At 39.7% G+C, this 24,561-nt stretch overlaps 1 protein-coding gene across 1 annotated transcript; it reads left to right on the top strand.

Annotated features, from left to right (window-relative positions):
- Positions 1 to 1,002: 1,002 nt before the first annotated feature.
- NREP (neuronal regeneration related protein) lies at positions 1,003 to 22,516 on the top strand. Its single transcript, XM_064438169.1, has 5 exons — positions 1,003 to 1,125; positions 1,230 to 1,277; positions 2,735 to 2,797; positions 16,826 to 16,903; positions 20,831 to 22,516. The coding sequence occupies exons 3-5, from the start codon at positions 2,795 to 2,797 to the stop codon at positions 20,954 to 20,956; spliced, it is 207 nt and encodes a 68-aa protein (XP_064294239.1). The 5' UTR covers positions 1,003 to 1,125; positions 1,230 to 1,277; positions 2,735 to 2,794; the 3' UTR covers positions 20,957 to 22,516.
- Positions 22,517 to 24,561: the final 2,045 nt, after the last annotated feature.

Raw genomic sequence — 24,561 nt, 5'->3', positions numbered from 1 at the left:
CGGAGCTTGACCCGGCGCCCCCAGCCCGCGGGGCCCCGCCGCGCCGCGCCTCTGCCCGCCCTGCAAGTACGCATGGGCCAGAGCGGCCGTCCTTGCAGCGCCGCCTGCGTCCGCACTGCGGGGCTGGCCCGCCCGCCCCCCGCGTCCCACCGCCACCTCACCGCCCCGCGGGCGCTGCCCGCGCCGGCCCCGCTTTCCCCCGGCGCCCCCTGGGCTCAGCAGCGCCCCGCGGAGCGCGGCTCCCGTCCCGGCACCCTTCCCGCTCCACGGCCGCCCTCGCCGCCTGGGGCCGGACCCCGCCGCCCGCCGGTGTCACGGCGCGGCGCCCCCTCCTCCCCGCCCACCATTTTCTTCCCTCCCAGACAGGCGCAGGCGAGGCGAAGCGGCGGGCGGGCGGCCGCCTGCGTCTCCCTCCCCTTCTCCTCAGATGCCCTTTGCTGCCGCCGCTGCAGGGTTATTATTACAGTGTGTGGCTGCTCCCTCCCTCCCGCTCCGCGCCGCGCCGCTCCGCGCCGCTGGCCGGGCGCCGCCGCTGCTGTGCAGCGCCTTGGCCCCGCTACGCGCCTGGCCGCCGCCCAGGCCTGCGCCGCGCTGCTGCGAGGGGGGCACGGGGACACCAACGGCCGCGCGCCAACAGCCAACATCGGCTAACGGCTGGCTAACGGCTAACTCACGGCACCCGCCCGCCCCGCCGCTGCCCTGAGCGCCGCGGACGGCGCGGCCCCACCGCCACCGCCACCCTAATCCGCCCCCGGCGGTGCCCGGCGCAGCGCGGCCAGCGGCGCGGCGGGCGCTGCCCCGGCTCCCAGACGCCGGGGGTACGCGGGGCTGCGGATTATTGCAGACTAAGCAGTCTGGCGCTGCAGCAGCGGGCGGGGGGAGGCGGGAGCGGGAGCGGTGGCGGGCGGGCAGGCAGGGGGAGTGTGTATGTGTAAGGAGGGGACGGGAGGGAGGGGGGAGCGCTGGCAGCCAGCCAGCTACCATCAGAATTAGCTCATTGTTCAATATAACTAGCGCTGGCAACCAAAACCTAGCCTGGGAGAGGGGGAGAGAGGGAGAGAGAGACTTTCCCCCAGCCACCCCCACCCCTTTTTCTTTTTTCTCCAAGGCTGCACTTTGGAAGAGGTGCAGTCATTCTTCCCCACACCCCCTACCCTCTCTCCACTCCCCCAACTATAAATTCCCTTCTGTAGCATGCTGCCCTTTTTTAATCCACATTTGTGTTTCAGATCATGTAGAAAGGACAGAAAGTGAGCAGGGAGCGGGGGCTTTTGTCTGTAAGTATATGCAATTCCAATCCACAGAATTTTATTTTTTTTAATTAATCCTCTTTCTCTCTCTCTCTTTCTCTCTCTCTCTCTCTCTTTGTTTCTTTTCATTTCCTTTTGTCCTTAGCTGGACTTTGCTGCAGCTTGCCTTTCCCCCCTCTCGGTGCACATTTCCAGACAGGCTTTCTTAAGATGAGAAAACGTGCAGCATATATATTTAACTCTTTGTCTTTATGCTTTAAGGTTGGATTTCTAGGCTGGGGATTTTTCTGCACACATGTAAGGGGAGACGAGAAGTGGTTTTCTAAAACTGTTTCCTTTTTTTTTTTTTTTTTTTTGCTTTTGCACTCCACGAACACCAAAATGCATTTTTTGAACCTAATGCACTTAGCTTTTTTAGCATGCATGGAAGGCTCTAGGTTTGGGTTTTCATCTCTTTTCTTCTCCCTTGTAAAACAAATCTCCCTCTTCTCCGCCCTGACACTGGATTCCTCTTAGGCTGCTGGGGTTTATTTTTAGAAAGCAGTCATTCTTGCAACAGCCTTCTGCATTTTTGCATGTGCAGCAGTTAAATTTTGGGTGGTTCTTTTGAGAAACAAAACAAAAACAAACGTATTTTGGTGGACAGTGATGTGCTTTCTTTCAAACGTTGATGTGTACGTTTATGGATATATGGGTTTGCAGTTTTAAATCCAATATGTGTGTATGTTTGTGTGTAAACATATGACTCATACCTAATTACATTTCATACATACACACAATAGGTAAGAAATATATAATCAGTAGCAGAGAACTTTAATTTTTGTCACTGTATGAAAACTGATAAAGGAGGTATGCTACAAATTCAGTCAGTTAAGAGGGTGGTAATTTAAGGTACCATTTAAATCAAGTAGGACCTACTGTCATTTTTTCTTTTCCTCTCCCTATTTAAAATAGGGGGGTGTGTGGAATAGAGAGAGAAAAAACCTGGAGGTTATGTAATGCAGTGCCATTTCCAAAAATACCTACTCTCCGTGCCGTTACATTGTGAAAGCCTGACACTGTTATACTTGTTTCTTGATTGCAAAAAGACACACTTTGTAGTGTCCCTGGGAACAATAGACCACCTTTACAGTAAGCACAGGGTGATGGTTTTCTGTCCTCTTGGCTGATTTTTGGGTGTGTTAACCATTAGGTGTAGTGCTCTTCAGAGATGTACCAAGTGCTAAGAATAGCATAGGGTTCTGCAAATCCAGGTCCCAGGGATTCCTTTGTCCTATATTTAAGCCTACAGACCATTGAAGTGCAGAGAAGCATGATATATAAGCGTACATGTGGTTAGAATAATTTGCATGAGTTTAATCTTAACCGCTGAAGCTTATTCTCAGCTCACCCACTGTTAATGCTGGCAATAAAAAACTATTGAATATTGCGGCAGTTCGAATGACTTTTTTTTTTCATTTTTAATTTTTTTAAATTGTTTTCAGATTGTTCTCCTTGTGCTCCTTGAGAGAAACTGCAATCCCAAGACTTAACAGAATCTAAAAATGGTAAGAATTAGTTGTTTTAGCAAAGAATCAGTAATTTTTTCTATAAATAGAAACCTCCTTTCCCCATCCCCAATACTCATTTATAAATATGACCTTTATTAGACATACTTTTTGAGGCTATGGGGATTTGCCATACAATGACTAATGTACTCTGAAAACCTCCGTATGTTGGATCTTTGACTTTCTTACATTTTTTGAATAAAAATCTGAAATCCCTCTTTGTGCAGTAAGGCTTATTTAATTGAAACAAGCAGTGTTTAGGTTACACACCATAACACATGTAGGAATACATGCAGACAAAACAATATGCAATAATTTCGGCCCCGCCACCTTCCCCCCAGAAAGAAGAAATAGGTCATTGCACTTAGTAAGTGAAGCAGATTTAGTGCTAGTCAGTAGGGAAAGTACATAGGATGCAAACTAAATTTTCTTATTTGGTAATTTTTTCAGAAGGTTAGCCTTTCTTTGTGATACAAATCTGTTCCAGAAAAATGGCTAGGCCTCAGCCTAGCTGAACTCACAGGCACTTAGTTGGAATGTATTTATTGAACAATATTCAACAGTGACCCATTTCCTTCTGTGCTAATTGTGTTTATATCTTTACTGATAAAAGCCTGTTTGTTATACTCTGAGCTACTGCTGCTGACAAATACCTAATTTTAAGGATGAAAAATTATACATCTAAATATTCTCTAAACCTGGTATTCTCTGAGAGGGACTGAGTGTCTCAGAATCAATGGGACAAAGAAAATTGTTCTTTACAGAAAAAGTAGATAAAGTAGGTGGAATTAGTTTAGATCCTGTGTAACATCCTTGACTGAAGATGCAGCTATCACTGAAGCATGTCTGAATACATGTATTGATATGAATGTGATATGTTTTGGATGCTACATGATAATACCATGATCAAAAATCTGTTAATTGGTATGGGGCAATACCTTGTCTGAAGTAGCATTAGCACAGAATATTTTCCAGTGTCATGTTCCCGAGGACATATTAAGTTTGGGTTAAATTAATTGTATTAATTATATTATCCATGTCTGGTTCTTTGGGGTTGTTTTGATTTGAGGGAGGAGGAGGGATGATCAAAAGATGTTTAAAATAAGCAAATATGTAATCTGCTATAAAGGCTTTTTTTGTCTTTTTGGCTCCTTGTTTTATATGATTCCTATCTGCAAAAATAAACTTGCAAATTCTGGAGTTTTAGTCTATTCTGGAACCTACTTTCATCAAAGTGCTTTGCTCATCTGTATATAAATGAATAGTTGGGGGCGGGGAATTAAAAGGGAAATGATTCACTTTAACTGTGAATAGAGATCATGTTAAAATACATTTTGTTCACACAACTATGGAATATTGGATAAGGCAACTGTTTTCCTACCAACACCAAGGTGACAATCAGCCCACATTCTGAGACGGTATGCAGGCTGTTATGTGCAATATATGCCTATCTATGGAACAAAAGATTATTTTAAGTTTTGTTAGGCATAAAATAGCCACCGGTTTTTACCAGCAGATGGTTCTATAAATCTAGCAAGGTTCCTGTAGTAGTCAATGAACTCAGTTTTGTAAAGCCAGTCTCCAGGCCAGAACATAGAATATAGAGCTATCCAAATGCAGAAAATAAAATGTGGTTGCCCACTTGTCTAGTCCTGTTGTTTGCTTTGTAGTGTAACTTAAATATCTTATTTGGCCATTTTTGAAAAGTTTTTTATTACTAAAAGGCCTAATTCCACTTTTTGGTGACTGTTGGTCAGAATCTCAATGTAAGGAAGACTAGGTTTTGCCCCAGCTTGCAAGGTTGCTTAATATGTGATACTTGGCAGAACCTCTTCCCCTACCACCACCCTTTTTTCCCTGTCTTTCACTTTTGGCACAGTAACACCAAATGTAATGTGAAGTCAGACCGCTGACACACCTTCCTTGTAGTAGTGGACACACTTTGGCATATTTTTTTTTTTTTTATTCCAAGTGTCTCCTTAGCCATTTTAATTTACTGGAGAAATTCTCCTTTCAATATCAATACTGTCTACACTGAAATACATGATTGTAAAAGTGGTTACTTTGTTTTTAATACAGCAGCGTATGCAAAGGCTCTGTTCTGCTTTCACCACTCAGTGAAAATTTAGCTGTTACATTTTACCAGGCTGAACTAAACCTTAAGAATAGGGGGAAATGGCCTGCTTATTCCTTTGCTAAGCTGAGTAGTCATTAATTATTTTAGTAAGCTTACAGTAAAATTCAGAGTGACTAGAATAAACTCATTGAGCGAGAACAAATGAATTCTTGGTTTAACTTCACTATTTTACCTTCTTAATTTCTTAATGTTCGTACTCCATAAAATGTTTCTTGAACTGCTTACAAGTAAAAGCAAACAATTTAGCAGGCTAGTTTTCAATGCTACTTCTCCTTTCCTAGCCTTGGAATTATGATTTCCTCATACCTGGTTAATGAATCTTTCTTTGAGCTGTATAATAATAACATAATAATTTAAAGAGAAGTAGAAAGGCAGAAGAGTGTACTTTCTATTCTCCTTATAGTTTTAACTCATGGACATTTTGAGCCATCTTACACAAGAAGACCTGCCATTTAAGGATATGTCCTTACTTGTGTATTGTATATTTGCTTAAGTGACCCCATAAAGGAAGAAGGAACCTCTTGTATTTATTTGCAATGTATAAAGTCCTAAGGTGATTTTAATTGCTATTTTTGTTTGAAATTGCCAGAATTTCTATATACCACCTTCCTGGAAAATGCTGTATGTCATAATACATAAATTCAGATTTTAGTGCTACTTAAAATTAAAAAAACCAAGGTCTCTAACTTAAAAAATTGTTTTAAAAATTTTGTTGGCCTATGTGATCCCATCATTGAAATAAAGGATGTTGTCAGAAGAGCGAGAGTAAGGAAGTCTTAGGCCCAGATTTCTGTGACCTCAAAGATGACTTTTAGCAAAAACAGGAAAGGTTTTTTTTGATGGTAAATGTTTGTTTTCAAAGAAAGCAATCAAACAGGCATTACAGACACCTGAGAAAGTGGTCTGTTTGCTTGCTTCTAGAGCGCTTAGGTGTGTCCTTTTCTGCTGCTTGCACTGCAGTCCATTTCTGGACTTCCAAGTTCAGTTCTGAGAGTTTGCAGTACAGGTGCCAAAGAATTTAAACTAATAACACTAGTAAAAGTGTATATCGGTAAACAGATACCTCCTTAATGATTTAATTCTGGCCTACCTGAAAAGAAACAAAATACATTCTAGAGCAGCACATTAATTTACTGCTGACTTATGACGATTAGATGGCTTTCTTCTTAAGCACTAGTGGTGTGGAATCTCTAGGCTAGGTGTTGTACAGCATAGCTGTGTCCGAAGCAGAAAGGCCCCATAGGGAGGCTATTTGGGCTGAACACTTCCTGTGGCATATCCTTGCCTGAACTGGATCAGTTTTGAGGTTATTCTGTCATTTGCTTGCTCTGCATTTTATAGTCTTATGTGAGGTGAAAAGAAAAAAATGGGATGATGGCCTTCTGGAGAGAAAAACAGTTGGGGGAATAGCTTTTCTTCATTAAGTCAGAAAGAAATTACAACCTGCATTTGCTTGAAGAGAAAAAAAATCACCATGCCATTTCTTTTTTTGCAGTTCACAGGCAAATGTATTGCATCATTTAAATTACGTGAAGAAATTCATGAGGCAAAGATTATATTTAAGATTTCATCCCAGTTTAGCCATTGCAATCTTTTTCAAGTGAGTTGTCTGCAGATATCTTTACACATTCTGTAATTTTCTGTGTCTGTAAAATGACTTCACCTTAGTTGGAACAGCTTTTAATAACTTTAAGATTATCTGTGGAGAATGGAGCCCGGGATTAGTCTGGCAGATGTAGGCATTATTTTGGACCTTTTATATGCTCTGAGGAATAAGGAGAAGGAGATACTAGGATGAGACATTATGCCCAGCCTAATACTAGATGCACACTGGACAAGTGCATCTCCTGGTCTGGCAGGAGAAAACTTGTACTCCTTTTTGGTTGTTACTGAGTCTGGAACTGGAATCTCCTTAACGGTAGTTCAGAACTGCACAGGAGCTGTAGGACTGTGTCACGTCCTCTCCTGTTCATGTGTAGCTCTGTGCAGAACTTGGTCAAGAGAAGTAATGGGGAGGGATGAGAGCTAAGCACTTTCGTCCACCTGTTTGTTGTGCTTTTTCATTACGGTTATGTATTGTGCATGAAGAATACACTGGGGGTGGTTTGCTCAACACTACTTGATTACTGAAAACTTAGGGAGAATTAAAGCCTTTCCAGCTTACAAAATAATCAGAAATACAAACTCACTTTTTTGCAGTACTTTTGCCAAGTCAGCTGTTCAACCGTGCGGAAAAAAAACACCTTTACTTGATTATGGCTGGGAAAAATTGAAGTGGGATTTAAAGAAATGTAATTTTTGTTCAGAGCTATAGACACTGTGGATGTTTCTGTGGTAGAGTTTGTATGCACATTAAAAGACAAAAGCTCTGTAAATTTGTGTTTCTGCCCAGTCACAAACATACATGCTCTGGTTCTAAAATTTTGTAACTAGTGCAGCATACTTTATCTGAACAGGACTGTGTTGGCACATGGAATTGGAGGTTTACATAATATGTTGTCCAGGACAAATCTTTGCTCAACTTTTTTTACAAAGGCTGAAAATCAGAAATAAGAATTAATATGCAGTTTGTAATACTACAGTCATGACACTGATTTTTAAGACTTGGAATCCAAAGCCTTCACCAGCCATCTTTTCTCTCTTTTTGCATTGGGATACTGCTGCCCCACACCTGAACTCTGATCCTTGTGTGTATGGCTAAAGAGAGGGGAGAGGGATTACACCTGATAGCTCTAGAACAACTTCATAAAAACAGTTCAGTTAATATAATTGATTGGGACAGTATATTTTAATAAAAATATTTTTAAATATTTGTATTTTGTTTTTATTTCAAATATTTATTCACCTCATTAAACCATATTGGTTGAGGGTGCAATCTGGAAAGGTGCAAAAACGTTCTTTTCAAATGTTTAATGTAGAATGATACTATGAATCATTGTTTGAGTGTTATATGAAATTCAATTTAGACTGCTGGTCTGGCAAGTTAACTGTAGCATGACTGAATGAATCCCTATGTAGATGTTCCTGGGAGGCTTCCTGATGCTTCCTTCTGTAAATACTGCATAATAAGAACCCCAACCTCAGAACAGGTAGCGTTTTCTCATCCTGCAGGAAGAAATGTTTCTGGATTAGTTTTGTTAACACTAACCTTATTGTGTGCCTACTAGCATGGCATACCTGCATGGGAGTGAACTGAAAAAAGTCAAACTTGTGTCTTCTTACTGAGCATGGCATAAGCCTTGGCTTAATATATTCATGATCAGAAAGAACTCTTGAATTCTTACAGCACTGGTGTTCAGAAGGCACACATTGGCATGGCAGAGCTACTCAAAAAGTCTGAGAGGAACAGAACTTCCTTCTCTGCTTCAGCATGGCTATATCTGTGATAAATCCCCATCATGCAAGAATATGAGTTTAAATAACTCTATTCCTGCTCGCAGGAGAAAATCCTGTGGAAATACTAATAAATGTCCTTACCCTTAATTTCTCAGCTAAGTTATTATGCCAGGCAACACGAACAAAACCCAGAAACAATATCTGGCAGGAAAAGTTATTTTCCTGTGTGTCTCCTCATTAGATGAGTCCCAGAACCTGCAGATGTTTTATGACTTTCAACCTATATAACACACATGGCACAGTTTGTGGTTTTGTATTTTGAGTAGCAGTTAAGCTACATTAAATGACAGTAGGTTCTGGTAGTAGAGTGACTGCAGGTGAACGTACCATAATGCTTTGAAGCACCTGTTACAGTATCATCAGCCATGGCCATTACATCTCTTTTAATGAGGTAAGTACTGTCTGTACAATGTGTTTCTGTCTTATCATTTCCAAGAGTACCACTGGGGCTTTTAGTACTTGCTTGGAATATGCTGGTTGGACAAGAGATTGGTATCTCATGGTGGGAAAGGCTTTCGCGGCAGCGCTCTGCAGAAAAGCAGTCGGCAGAGACAGTGAGCTTGCCACCGCTTGGAGAACAACATCGCTTGTTGGAATTCTGGTCATCTTTCTGGTATGTGTGAAAAATTTAAACAAAATTAAACAACCAAACCAGTTTTAGTCCAAAGCAGTGTATCAAGTCTTCTGTAAGTTACAGTATTCAGGCCATTAATTTAGAAAATTTATAGGAAATTTAAAAATGAACATGTTTTGGGATTCAGCTTGGTGTATACATTTTGTATACCCCAAAACTGGAAGGAGGGAACTGGGAGAGTGCACAGGAGAAGCATTACTCTGGGGTCTCTCTGTTCTTTCTTCAGGATTCCCCTACTGGCCACTGTTATTGCTGGTCTTTCCCTTCAGACCAAAACTTGATGGAGCGAGGAGACTGGGCTAAATGGACTTTTCAGTCAGCCTGTGACCGTGCTGCCTTTTTTCCTCCTTTGTTGCTCCATTAATTTGTCAGCATTGGGTATGAAACCAGTGAAGATCTTAACCATGTGGCCTTTGGGCCTGTATTTTGCTGCCATGCTGTGTGTTCACCCAGCTTTGTAAAAAGAGGCTTGCTTCTGCTTGTTCTGCAGTTACCATGAGGTGCAGATACAAAGGGTTACCAACTAAACTTTCTTTACCATATTACACTTGAAGAGCAAATTACAAGCTTGTATGTAGTTGACCAAAAACTCAAATACTATTCTAATTCTCAGGCTTGTTACTGTTATTTTTCTGTGTGTGCATGTTAAGCAAAATAACAAAAGCTAACACTGTAGTGCAGAGGCAAATAAAATAAGTGGAAAAGGTGCTGAGTTGCACTGGGGTTTGAGTTTGGTTTTCTGGAGGGCTCGTTTGGTTATTTTAATTTCTTTAATGTTTTACAGTTTCAGAATCCATGCACGGAATTTTACTGGTGGAATAAAGTAGTTTGCAGCCATTTTATTGGATAATGGAACTTTCCATATAATATACATTTGTTTCTTGTTATCATTCTGAAATAATTGAATTTCTTTTCCTTTCAAGGAGTGTGATACCCTGGTAATGAGTATTTTTGTTTATGAACTCAGAAGTTGGATGAGTGTTTATGACAACGTTCACAATGTATCTCTTGATTTCTTTCTCTTACTCTTCATATGCGTGGTAAATATTAACAACACTTTGCAATGGTTTTTGCACATTAATGAAGAAAAGCAGCATGAGAGCACTTGTAGCACACAAGCTAGATTCATTCTGACTTGTGCAGAAAAGTGCAAATTGATCTCTCTGCCTAAAAATTGCATTACACTCATGTGGTGTGGGGAGGATTCCTCTCCAAGGAAAAAGAAAGTGTTTTCTCTAACTAACCTCATTCAATCATGTATGCCAGAAGACAGCTAAAGTTTCTGCTGAGGGTTCCTACCAGCTAAAGGATTTGGCAGGAGAGTGCTGACTACATACTCATGCTAGATTAGCTTGTGTTTTCCCCCTTTTCAACACCATACTCGCTCAGTTTTGGAGGCCAGTAGTCACGTAAGAGACTACTTGGAAAAATGTGCCTGCTTTGAGTGCTTAGTGCCTACTAGTATCCTTTCCTGCAGCAAGGGGCTCTGTGGCAGTAGAGCCCATTAGTCTTAAAAGCAAGGTTTAGTAAATTTTGCACAGTCACTCAGATAATTTGCTTATACCTGTCATGGGATGCTGTAAGTACATATATAAAAGATGCAACCTTTATAGTATGAGTGAGGACATGAGTGAATTCTTTGAAGAATATAGACAAGCCAAGGTAGGAGACACTTCAGTGTAGCCTGTAGAATAGAAGCTTTGAGAATGATGAAAGAAACACTGGATGAAGATGGGTTTATATGAGAAGTTTTGTATTTAAAATCTAGAAAAACTACTTCCAAGGTCACTTCCTTGTGTTCTGTATGGAAGGAGCAGATGACATCCTATTATGTGAAACTGACAGAAATTGAAGAAGTGATGAACAAGGACTGCTAAAAACCCATAATGAATAAACTTGCTAACTCATGTGCAGCGTGGAGAGGGGGATGCAAGGAAAAGCATACTTGTCTCATTTAGGCTTTTTCATCTCTATGTGTTGTGAGTTTGAGTCATCAAATGGGGAGGAATAAAATGCAGCAGTAATATCTTCCCCATCAAAAGGCAGAGCCAGCAAAGGATGCTGATGCACAGAAGTCAGAGGCAAGTTCAGGTGTGCAGTTGTCCTGCTATGTTCAGCTGATAACAGGTGGGACACTTGGAGGAATCCCATCCAGGAGGAGAATGATTGTGTAATTCTTCATCAGTTCTCTTAAGCCATTTACCTACCTTTATCTGCTGTGTGGAATTAACCAAGTGAAATGATTGTAGATTTTTTTTTTCCCCATTGACTTTTGGATATTCATAGCACTGATGTGGAAAGCAGGACTTGGTAGAAAAACCTCCTGCCCTGACAGTATACTGAAAATGTGAAGGCAGGCTATTGGGGATAACTGTCACTGTACCTCAACCAGAGGCTCAGACTTGTCATGCAGGGCCATGGAAAAGAAGCGATCAATTTAACAAAAATTGGCAGGCCTCACAGCTGCTAAGCCGGATGTTCACAGGTTTTTTAAATAATTAAGCTAAGGTAATTAAGTCGCCTTTTAACTTGAGCAAGTTGTGGTTTCTGATGTTTTGATAGGGAGAGCTTCCTCAAGTGAGCCTGTTTCAGAGTCAGCCTATCACAACAGCAGCCTTCCATTTGATCGTGTGTACATCTTCTTAATTTTAACAAAGGTTCATCAAAACTGAAATAAGGAGTAATGATGAGCACTCTTGATGTTGCCCTCTCATTCCCCTCTCCAGAAGATTCAGAAGACAAAGCTGATTGATAGCAGAGTGCCATGCAACTAAACTCTTGAGAAGCAGCAACCATTCAGATGACAGTTGCTGGATTTATTAAAAACTGCATGTTAGGTTTGGAACATGGTGGACATTAGTATCACATGTTTTCATAATGTTCCCCTCAGAGTGTTAAAAATAAACTACTGCAGATGGGAGTATTAGTTTACCACTTTGCACTGAAGTAAATGCATTGATCCTGGCACAAGCTTTCCTTCCAGTTTTGTTTAAAATGAATTCATTTTTTTAACAGAATTATTTATTTGGTGTTCAGGCAGTGGTATAGTAAGATTTTCAATGAAGAGGCTGTTTATGCGTCTGGATTGTGATGGTGGGCTGTTGGTTACAAAGAGAACTTTTTACTGCAGTGGGAAGCATTTGGGGGATTGAGAAGTGCAGGGTAGAACGTGCTGGGAAAAGTCATTACAGCTCAAACCAGCTGGTACCTAAGAAACTTAAGAAACTGCAAAGTTATAACTGTTTTAACTTAGCAGGTAACTATGTTATATTTTTTTTTTTTTACAAAAGAAAATGCATCAGGATTCTGTTTGGAAAGAAAATCTGCTAGATACTTTCAGTGATGCTGAGACAGACCAAAAAGGAAATCATCTTCAACTTTTCCTTTAGGAGCCTTGATACCATTGATTTGTGTCACTGCAACACAGAGCAATGGTGATGGAAGACCCCCAAATTACTTTAAAGAAATACAGGTACAGAAATGAGGAGCAGCATTCCTTTCTGGCTACATGTCGCATTCCCGTGGCAGCATGGTAGGAGGATGGCCACTCTTCATTCTGGAGTAAGCATGACAGTCACACAGGGCCCTTGATCCTCAAAACTGCACAAACATAGTTTTAGTTCTGTGGAGGGGAAGAGCATGTGCCTTTTCTTCCTTCTCTTCAACACATACCTCTCATTTTACTCCCGTTCGTCAGCACACAGCCGTCTCTGTCTGTTATTCGACTGCTAATCCGCACAGTAAATCTTTCCCCCCGCTTTTTTCATCTCCTAGGTAGGCTGATGCAGAATTACTAAAGATGGTCACCTTTTATTTGGAATTAGGAATTTCTAGAGTACTTGTCATAATTTCCCTTTTGTTTTCATTCCCCCACCCCCGAATTAGTTTCTGTGATGAAGAAGTTGTCTGAAACTTCTTGAAAGATGGTTGCTGGTGTACTCAGAGCACTTGGTCTTCTTCATTAAGCTTGTAGTCTGGAAATCCAGACTGCAGTAGAATTCAACTCCTGTAAGTCTTGATGAACAGCGATTCAGTTGTGGTCCACATATAAAGGAAAAAAAAAAGCAAAGACAGAAAAATTAGCTCTGGGGGCTTTCTTGTTTGTTTCTTAATTATAAAGCCTTGGGAATGTTTAACAGGAGAGTGCTCATTTTACTAAGTTTAGCCTGCTTTAAATCTGTTTTCTTCCCTCTTGATGTATGTGCCTGAACGTTTGGAAGATGCTCTTAGTGTGTAGGAATGAGGAGTGGGTAGCAAGACATTAATGTTAGCATTTTGATGTGACTGATACAGTAGATTGAGTCCAGCTCTGTTAGAATTATTTTATGTATCTGTTTTAAAGCCGGGCAAAACTTTGTGCTCCCCTGCTATTGCTCTTAAAGAGGACATGGCTTAAAATGGAAGAATAGGCATCGGAGTTTTGAAATGCTGGTTAAAGACAGCCTTTCCAATAGCAAAAGAGAAGTTTTGGTTTGTTGAGCAGACAGGAAGAGTCTACTCTAGAAATCCTTCTGTTTTTGAGAAAAAAGTAGCAGTAAGTTGTTCTGGAGTCTGGATGCTGTAAGAGCCATTAAGTAGACTGGGCAATTACTTTTCTTCACCTTTGCTTTTTCTGATTTTTGATCTTAATTTTTATTATTTGTGTATTTTCAAGATAATGGAGGCTAAGGACTTGGATACATATTCCTCATAGCTCATAATTGTCTATCTGAAGTTGGCCTCAATGTTTCAGGCAGAATTGCTTGTTGTGGCAGAACACTATCTCAGACAGTACTTCCCAGATCAGTGGGTTTCCTTCCCCCTGACTTCTCAAAGTGGGAATGAATGGTTTTGTGTATCACATGTTCTGCCAGGAAGGCAGGCTTCCAAGGGTAATAATGCTATTAGTCAAATGTTTAGGAGTGATCCACTCTGCTAATTTATGGATGAAGCTTACTATCTTAATTTTTTTTCTAGTGATTATCAAATACTGAGGCTATCAATTTAAGTCAGCATATGGATCACGCATTGTACAGACTTGCAGTAACTTTAGTTTTCACTCCATCCCAAAGTTCAGTAATTCTCTTCTGAATCCTGATACTTTGGTTATTTAAGCCAAGGCTGTACTCACATAATAGTCACACAGGAAGTACTAAGAAATGAAAATACGTTGTGTATCAATGGAAGCATTTATTTAGAAGTGGTTGCTTCATGCTAACAGCTGGAATGTTGTAAGCCTTACATCCTAGCCTGTAATGGAGCACTGCTTTGCACTTTTTTTCTCTATATAGCTCATCTTGCAACATTAATATCTGTTGTTTTGAGCTGCTGTAATTGACTAAAACTTCTTGCTATGTTTTTCTAACTCTCTGGTTATCAGAGTATTTGAACATCTAAGTAGCTTCTGCATTTTATAAAGCACTTAGAGTGGCATGACATCCTTTTTTCTTCTTTTTTTTTTTTTTCTTTTTTTTTTCTCTTGCTGGACTGCAGTAAGTCCTGAGTGGACTTTTCTACACCAGTATCTTTTTTCCATTCCAGAATCTTCCTCCACTTAGCCAGGATCCATGAGTCACTGGCCTTTCAGCATTGCTCACAAGGCAGATACTTCGGCTGCCCATTCAGGACTTTGGTACCGTTATAGCGGAACGGTTGCTGCATGTGGACTTGGCCCATATAATTATTTTCTACCAATATTGGCCACAGTAGTTGTTTCTGAAGAGATATTAAGAAAATAGGACATTATTGATTTTTTTCTTCCACAGAAAATTACTGTGAAAGACAGCTGGGGCTTGTATAGGGTTTTTTCGTAGCGCTGGGTTGTGGTAGGGTTTTGATATTGTTTTGTTTTGTTTTGTTTGGGGTTTTTTTGTTTTTTTTTTTTTTTTTTAAAAAAACGACCTTGGAGCATAGTTGTGAGTATATCTTACAATTTATACATTTTAACTCCTACCTGATTCCCAAAATCCACCCTCAAACTGCAGTCTCTGTAAGTTCTTATGAGTTGAAGTTCAGGGTCCTTTCTTTGTCATTTAACTGCAGGTAGTTATTTTATTCCTATTAAAATATTAATAGAGGTGAAAAGGCCTATAGGCTAACCTGAATACATCTCAGACTCCATGGAAAATATAGAAGCTCATATTTGTCATAATGAGTAATACTATATTCTGATGCTTATTCCATCTTCCTATAGGAAAACACATGTTTTTATATACTTGACTGGTTTGAGCATGTACGTCCTGTGGTAGAGCTCAACTGTTATCACTGTTTCCCACCATGAGTTTTCATACAAAGAATATGACTACACAGTAAAATAAGGCATAGTTGCAGGATGGGTAATCAGTGACTATAAATAGCAACAGGAGAGCTCAGAGGTTACTTGGTATCTTTCATTCAAGTGTCTCAAATATTCAGTGTGAACATTAACTGATGAATTCACAGAGCACCCTGTGCTGTGTATTATTCTGTCAGCCATGCTCAGAGAGCTTAACTGGTTTGTCTGAGATCATATACTAATCTAAAATATGAAATAAAGTCTGATTCTTTAATCAGTAGAAAGCACTGTGGTTTGTACTGTGGAGAACTGTGGGATAGTGTTATCAGTGCAGGCACTGCCTTAGGCTCTGTGTTTTAAAATTGCCTCTTCTGTTTCCTACTTTATAGTAGAGTTCACGATTTTCTCTTGGAAAGGTGATTCAGGTAATCTTCTGATAATTTCTCCAAGCTACCTCTAGTCCAGTTGTGACAACTAATAGTCAACATGCAATTCCAAGAAATTAGAACACTGAAAACATTTGTCAGGTTTCAATATAAATACAATAGTCAGGAAGTGAGTAAAGGCAGTCCACCAGGAATTGAACTGACAAGAAAAGTGTTGATTCACAAAGTGCAAACAAGTTTGAATGGTGTAACTTGTAAAGTTCAGCTCAAAACTTCAACAGTTTGACATTCAGGTATTGTGCTGAAAGAGTTCAATTCACAAAACCCCAAAGGCCCAGGAGGTAGACCCAGCAGGAAAGTAAATCTAGGATCTTCAGTGTCGTATGCAACTTGTACCTGACTACTTCAGTGTTTAATGAGGGTGAGATGAAGAAGTGCTTTGATCTTCCTTCTGAAGTTGAGGAACTGAAGCACAGGATGTTTCCAGCTCAGATTCACCAGAACAGAGGTGTATTACCCTGGTATTTATTCAGTCTAACTTCCCACTGTAGTCAGTGGCCAGTTTTGGATTTACCCATCTTCCACAGGAAAAATTTCCTATAGCAGTCATAGGCCAGTACCTTAACCATTAAATCCTGCCAGCTATTTTATTGTATGTATTTTATAATGTGTTGGAGTTCCTTTAAAGCCTAAAATACAGGGTGCTATCACAGAATTGTAGCTGTGTTAATGATCTGAGAAGGTAATAAGTTCTAGTTCATAGTTCTTCGTGAAAGGATAATCAAAGGTGTGTTGCCCTTATCTCCTGCAGTCATCAGCAAAGGTAATAATCTTCATTAAATAGTCTTTTGCCAGTGACTTCTGGCAGAAGAGAATGAGCACACAGTCGTACAATATCCTCAGTAAATGTATTAGTGGACATCTTCTTATACAGAATTTCTTGAAGATATTTTCAAAAATCCATCCATGCTCTTTCTAAAATGCCTGTTGAATGCAGATTGCCATAAACAATCTAGCTGAAATACTCTAGGGACAGCTTTTGTTGTCATGGGTACTCAAAAATATGTACTGAGCATAAAATGCAGCTAGGTCTCTGGGCCAAGCTCAACTGACATTAGACTCTCAGTTTTAGTAATGCAGTCTGTCACATGAACAGCATTTGATTGCATTTAATGAATCTCTCTTTGTTAGTAAGAAGTTGTGTATATTTATGTCGCTACAGGTTTATCAACCAAGGTTAACGATTTGGGTAAGCCAGAAAACCTTCCCAACCAGCCAAGGGGATGGGGGATTTCCAAAGGTAAAGTTATTTATGTAATTTCTTTCATCTAATAAACAGTTTACTAAGATGAAAGTTTTCTGAAAAAAGACATTGAAAGTTCAATGGATTTTATTTTATGACTGCTTCAAGAGAGTAGCCAGCTCCCATGATTTCATCACGAGTCTCGTGGTATTCTGTTTTTCTTAAAGCCTTGGCTCCTTGAGCTGGGCAGTTAAGTAAGGATTTCAGTTTTCATTTTAAAATTATGTTTTTAGCCTTCAGGCTTGCAGAAGACGTGGACTCTTGCTGGCTACATACCAGAAAGAAAACATACTAATTTTCAAGAGCTCATATTTCTTAAGTCTGTCTCATGATTTTACAAGCTTGACATCTGAGTTTTGAATGCTTGATTTTGGCAATTCTCTCAGCCATACAGATCAAAAAGTCAATGATGATGCAGGAAGAGGAAGGTGGTGCTGGTTTTCTTTTGTTAAGTTTTCTGCTTGTGCTTTACCTGTCTTTAGTAACAAGCATACAAAGCATGGCAGTTTTCATCTGAGTTTGACAAGAAATACCCCAACATAAATGCAGAAGATGTGGCTTGTCAGACAAGATTCATAAGATTTTGTTCCGTTAGCATTGCTGGTTTCATAAATTGAAACTTGATATGAAATTTGAGTAGGAAAATAAAACAGTTACTCAGAACCACAAAATGTACATGGTTTATTTTCATATTCCCTTTCATTACTGACTCAATATTTGGCAAAAAAATGGCAGGTAAATAAAGGAGAGAGCACATGGAAAATTGTTTTGGTTGAGTTTTAATTATTATCTAGACTCCAGCTCCTTGTTAAGAAAACTCTGCTATTTCATCTAGATAGGACTATATTTTCCACACTTTTTCTTTACAAAGGAACATCTGAAATTTATAGTTGGGCTACTGCAGTCTGCTATTTGCAGGCTCATGTGCTAGCATGCCAATCTTTAAATTAACATATATGGGAGTACTGCCATTCTTAACATTTGAAGTGTTTCAAAAGTTCAGCTGAGTTGGCTGATAGCAATTCCAGATTACAATGAATGTGTTATATACAGTTATATTAAATGAATTTGCTAATTGTATGAATCAGCTCTGCATTAACTTTTTATCCAAAATTTTAAGTTAGTAGCTTTTAGTAAGTTGTCATTCATCATTAACAAAGTTGCTCCTGAAAGAAAGGAATGAAGCTGTGAATGATGTGCAGCATTGTTAGCAACAATGCTGCATTATATTGAACTTATGAATAGCCATGTTTTTATGCTTTACATACCTTAAAAAAAGTTTATCAAAAGGGATAACTGTTTCTCAACTAGTCAAAAAATATTATACTCTTTTCCTTTAAAGTGATTGGATTCCTGCTTTTTAAGTATGATGCATTTCTTCTAAACTTTATGTAATTCTTCAACAGATATTTGGTATATGCTTACAAGGACCAGTTTTTAGAACTAGGTCCAAATCTTATTTCACAACTGATCTTCAAAAGCAACTTGAATATTAGCTGCACACAATCCAGCTTCCAGCAGAATATCAGCCTTAACAGAAGCTGTGTGTCTTTGAAATCTAATTTTTTTCATCCATCTTACAAAATGAATCAGGGTAAATTCCTGAAGAAGACTGCAGAAAGTGCTCAGTCCTTCAGCTCAACAGTTGTATATACGCAGTGCTAAACAGCTTGAACTACTGAAATGAAAAATTAAAATTAATATATTTTTTTAAACTCTTATTTCAGATATAAGTGTTTTCTTGTTTTCATGAAACTAACAAATATAAAAGGATACATTTCTTAAAGACAATTTATTTCCAGTCCTCAGAGGGTCATATGGGACTTTTTATCTTATGATTGTGTGGCAGAACTTCAGGACTGAGATTGTTTTCACAGCTGAAAAGGAACTGCCCAACACAATGCTTTTGGAAATTTGCCCAGACCTTTGGTCTGTGTGGTGTGCCTGTTTGCATATGTAAGTTTCTAGTTTTCTTCTCATGTCCTGTAATGATACACAAGTAGCAAAGTTAGTCAACAAAAACCCAAAAATATTATCACGAGGATGGAATTTTTAGAGTCCTGTGAGGAAACATGTTTGTGCAGTCACTAAAATTCAAATGTTATTTTTTCATTCTGAAATTGTCTCTTGCAAAATCCCCAGCTTGGCCCTAGCAAAGGCAAGGTATGTTTCTATTCCTACTTCTTCCCCTGGCTTGCAGAGCCCCTCTGCATACGTGCTGATCAAAGTCTGCTCAGTTTCTCCAGTTGTGATGCCCTGAAGAGAGAGGGCACCATCTGCCCTTAAGAAAGTATTTTACTGTGTGTTCAGCCCGAAAACTGCTCCTGGCTCTGTGCAGTGCAGAACCCTGGGGGACTTCATCTACCCCAAAGCAGAATTTATCCTGTGATAAAGGCAGTGGGAAAGCCATGGGGCAGCCTTATTCCCAGCAAATATGGACATCATAGTGAAAATTATGGCTCTGAAGAGCCAGGAAAGGAAAATTGCTGAAAATCATACTTTCTTGGTAGTTGTGAGACTGCTGTGTGTTTAATTCCCAACTCAGAAATTCACAACTCTCACATCAGAAAATTGAACTTGAGAAACATAATTTCAATTTCTTAAACAAACTAAAAGCAATCTGCTTATGCAACAAACATGTCCTAAGCAATAAAACCAATAAAACATCTTTACAATTCTGATCTCTTAAACACAAAACCCACAGATTTTTCCCATAACTTACAATATATTACTTTCTAAAATTCTTTTTGTTTAAGATCCCATAGTGACAGAGCATCAGCCAAGTACTTTAAGCGTATGCTTAGCCTTTAGGCTTCCTACTGAGGCTTAAACTGAAACATCTATTTAAATACTTTGCTGGATAGGTATAGACTTCAGCCAGTGAATGGTTAAGTATGGTTACAAAAACCTAACTGAGGCAGCTGGCTGACTTAGCACACCATCTCCGTACTTGTCCAGAGACAAGTAATACACTATACACTACAGTGCCTTTAAGTGCTCTTTTCAATGAAGTACTATAGGAAAGTCACTTAATAGTGTACGCTAGCTGCTTGAGCTGTAAGGTGTTTGTAAAATGAGAGGTCTAAGCTGTAAAAGGTTCTCTTAACAATATGATGTTTCATAACTAAGATGCACTTTTATGTTGGAGGCCAAGGCGAATCATAACATGGAACCTGGGGTTTATAAAAAGCAAGCAAACAAATTAATTTATCGATAGATATTACCATTAACATTAGTTTCTTGGTTACCCAAGTTGGTACAGGATTATATTTTCAAAGGGGCTTGGTGCCATCTGTCCATTTGTGGCCACGAGTTTTGCATCCATGGAGGTGAGACACTCTGCCTCTTGTGCTTCATGTGTGCAAAATAGGTAATTGCTCATTTTTGGCCATATTTGTATGCCAGAACAACCGCACACACAGCACCTGCAGATGCAGTTTTAGGCCTGAGCTGTCCCAGCTATTAAGAAGAGCACAGAAATAGCTTGGTTTGGCAAGAGTGAGAAAACCAGGAGCAGTGTAAGGATGTACAGCTGGCAGTGAGCTGCAGAAAGTGTTGTCACTCTACAGCTTTTTCTGCTGTAACTGCTGAAATGGTTGGGGTCTCCCCAGGTGCGGTGCAACAAATGCCCAAATTCCCCAGTGAAGCAGTGGAGGATGGTCATTGGCTCAGTTCTTGCATTTTGGCACACTTCGTCCCCAAATGAAGAGTTTTCCTCAGATGCTGCAAGTCTTGCCTGGTGATTAAGGGATCCTTTGCTCTCTGTGGCATTAGTATTTACCATTGATTAAGCCATGTTTAGTAGATGTTTACTTCTGAACTAAAGGTAGGGAACTATGAAAACCTCAGGATGGGAGATGGGAAGGCCCCACCAAATAGACTTCCCTGAAGCACAGCTAATAGTGGTTTTTTTCCTCTCTACAGGGAAGTCTCCCCATCTCAAAGGAAGTAAATCGCAAGAAGAAAAGCGAGGTGGAGGGGGCATGCCTGGTTCCAGTGAATGGCTATGGACACCATTTCACCAAAATCAATTACCTCTACTCTTTTTAATCATAATTTCTCCATTTGTATTACATATGGTGTATGGGTTTGATGAGGTCATGGTGTCATATATCGGGAATTGTTTCTGTGTAAATCATCAAGTGTAAGAAGAAACTATGGGACTCTGAGCCTTGCTTTAGAGAATAACAGTGGACAAACGTGTACCATAAAAATAGTTTTTAACATTCTGACTCAAGCGAAAGCTCTCAGAATATCACACTGTGAATCCATGTTTACAAACATTACAGGTGGGCCCTCAGGCCTGGTTCTACCACAGCAATGTCTTCCACTACTCAAACTCCACTGCTCACATGCAACCGGTAAATTGCTCTCTCCATTTCCACCATCCTGAACTGCTTCTTGCAGAGGCTGAGAGTCCCCCTTTTTTTTTCATTTAGATGTAACAAGCCTAGTAGTTTATTTTCATTGATTGTCTGTATATCTCTATATTTTATCCATGTACTCTTTTGATGTATAGAAGTAGTATGAAACTCATGGTTTCCTTGTGGTAAGTGATTGTGATGCTGCCACGGGATTTGAGACACTGATGAATGGTGCTATTTTGGACTTTAAATATGCTCCTTGGCAAGGTAGCTCTGATGGAGTTATTTTTTATTTCCATGTTCTGAGAAGGTGTTGGTACTTTGTTTTTCTGAATGTTGTTCTTTAGACTGGACTGACTTGTTTACTTGTGTCTTCAGTGTGGCTTTCTTATTCAGTGCTGTAGGTGAGTAACTACTTATAGTGTACAAGTGAGGAACTGATTCCCTATCAGGGTCCACTCACAAACATGCAGTTATAGTGGGAGCAATCACAAAACTGTAATTTACGTAGAATCTCCTTTCTGACTCCTATCCACCTCATGGAGAAAGATGAGCAATAATTTTCCACCAACCTCTCAAAATCTCTTTTGATTTTGTCTTTTTTTTAAGCCTTTTTTTAAAGAAGGGACAAGTTTTAATGTCCTCTTCGAATCCATAAAATAGGGGATATTGTAAGAAAAACACTGCAAATTTCTGGGAGGAGAAGTCCTAAAGGGGAAAGAGTACATTTCCACGGTACCGTCAACATGTGGACTTTACATTTTTGTTCTTGCTCCCAGACTACTATCAATACAAAACAACACAAAACACAAAATTAAACAGTATCATCTACTCATGGAGTGTTGTTGTGTTAGACACAGTCTGAAAGCCCACCTTAATTTTTTATATAACTCTGTCTTTTAGCTCTTCCTTTTACAGGGCAGGCCTTGTTCTGAACTGTTTTAGCTTCTGACTGTTAAATACCAATGCATGCACTGCAATTCCTAGATTTCTTTCCTTTTCCCAGGTTCTGTATCCCTTTTCTTGTACATTTTCTTTTCAAATAGATTAGATAGGTCTACTGTGCTGTATATAGTGCAAGAAATAATATTCAGCAGTTGTGGCATTTATGTATAGTTGCAGTTGTGTACTGCTGAAAATGCAGGCTTTTGTAACAATGTGATCTTTAATAATGCACTACAAGTACCCAATGTATTTTAGCTATTTTAGTAGGATTTGTTCAATAAATATGCAAGCTCTAAGGGTAGCCGTGATATCTCTGTTTCCTTATTACAGTATGGGGTGGGATCCTTTTCTGTTTGTTTGCACCTGTTCTTTACGTGACTTCTGAGGGGTTTTTTGGGAATATCCGCTGTTGTCTGCTAAACAATAGCTGTTAAGATAACTTAAATACCAGACCTGGGTCTGGGAAATGATAACTGCTGGACTATGATAGTCATGCACTTCACTTTCAAGACTGCAGAGTGGCTGGGTCAGATGTGACACTTGACGCCATTTTCAGTAATCCCAGGAGGAGACTGGTGGGCCTGTGCATGTCAAGCACAATATATTCCATTTTCCATCTCTAGTAAATGGAATGAAAAGGCTGTTTTCCTAGTGTGTGTAATTTAGTTTAAAAGAGTGTTGATACAGTCCTCTCTTTAAAAGCAGTTTTATTGGGGGTAAAATAATACCTGCATTTGTAAGATTTAGAACATATATTTGTTTCATTTTAGCATAGAAAACAGATAGAGCAGCACTTTTTTAAAAACGCAAGGAGTGATCTACCAATGAATACCAGTTGAGGGTCTGCCCCAAAGTTTTCCATTAACGAGACCAAACAAGTGCAATTCCATATGCCCTGACCCCACTGAGTGAATTTACACATTTACTTCAACTGTATCACAGGAAACTGACCATGCATGTGTGACACCTGATCCAAATGGCCACTGACCTTACTGTAGGAAAGACAACAGATGGCAGCGTATTTGCGCTAGAGCTTGGCTCTCTGATTAGAAAGCAGTTTTATCTATCAGTAGTATATGTATATACATACAGACATTACTAATATACATATCTGTATACATCAATAAATGATATGAAACAGTTAATAGAATTACAGCGATGATTAATTGATTTTATTTTCTTAACCTGTGGTCCACTGGTTTTGGGAAGTATGTGAACCATTTCTAAAAGAGATATGAAAGGTGATTAAAAGGCCTTTAAATCCAAATCCTGTTGTTAGTAATATTTAAATTTGCTACACAAGGAAAGTTTTTAAAGCTGAAAAATTTAAAAGGGTTCCACACTCATTTGGAACTTGCAGCTGCTGAAATAATTAATTGCTTGACCTTGGCACTGGATTTTAATCTTCACAGAAAAATGCCACATTTTGATACAGACATAAGGATCTGTGGATTAAGGTCTTTGATCAAACTACAACAACTGAAAAGTCATTCTTGAATACCACAAATAACAGGCCTTTTTCTTAATAATAAACCTGAAGGACTGTATAAAACTGTAAAAAACAACTTCTAACATGCTAACATTCTAGAGACCAAAATTTGCCAAAGATGATTTCTTATACGTTACGATTAATAGAGGCTTCGTGAGTAGGCAAAGGTGAGCTACAGTTTTGCATCAGCCACAGTGGCTTTAGCATGTATGTAGCATCATTTTAATCTTTAGAAGATTAAAAGAAAAAAAAAACAACAAAAACATTACAGAGTGACCATACCTAAAAAAACCAATGGTACAGTCATTCTAAGGAATGCTCATAGGATTTCATATGTGTCTTTCCTGTAGTGTTCCATGAATCATAATTATTAGACATGTTGTGAAGAAACTCCACAGCCTGACTGAGACATTAGCTACATGCATCACTTGGTTGCCCCTGTGTGGTGTACATATGATACGCCTTCGTGCATAGCAGGGGTTGGGGTGAGCAGTGTGCTTTGCACCCCGTGCCAGGTGTTGGTGTTGGGGAGCAGAGGGAGGAGGGTGGGAATCTCAGCTGTAGGCTCAACGCAGCCATGGCACAACCGAACTTTGCTACACCAGGAGTGAAGGTGACAGAAGTTAGACTGTTCTCAGCCTTCAGATGACAACATTTAATTTTGCCTATGGCACAGAGACCTTGAGCTGGATCTGAGAATCAGCAGTTTCAGAGCTGACCCAGAGAGCTCGTGGTAGGGCAAGGGTGGGGAATAGAGCAGGTTAGTTCTTCTCAGGTTGTCAGGGAGGCTTCCAGTACCTGGAAAATCAATTAAAACAGTTGAAACCCCCCTGCCACCCACTGAATGTGTCTCAAGT

The sequence above is a fragment of the Phalacrocorax carbo genome, chromosome Z, assembly GCF_963921805.1.
Source record: "Phalacrocorax carbo chromosome Z, bPhaCar2.1, whole genome shotgun sequence".
In the NCBI taxonomy this organism is placed as follows: domain Eukaryota; kingdom Metazoa; phylum Chordata; class Aves; order Suliformes; family Phalacrocoracidae; genus Phalacrocorax; species Phalacrocorax carbo.
This window is presented reverse-complemented; position numbering and strand designations above follow the sequence as displayed.

Excerpts from the sequence above, each read along its gene's own strand:
- NREP (XM_064438169.1), top strand. Across the intron at positions 16,904-20,830 it reads GGGATGGGGGATTTCCAAAG|GGAAGTCTCCCCATCTCAAA; the intron begins GTAAAGTTATTT and ends TCCTCTCTACAG.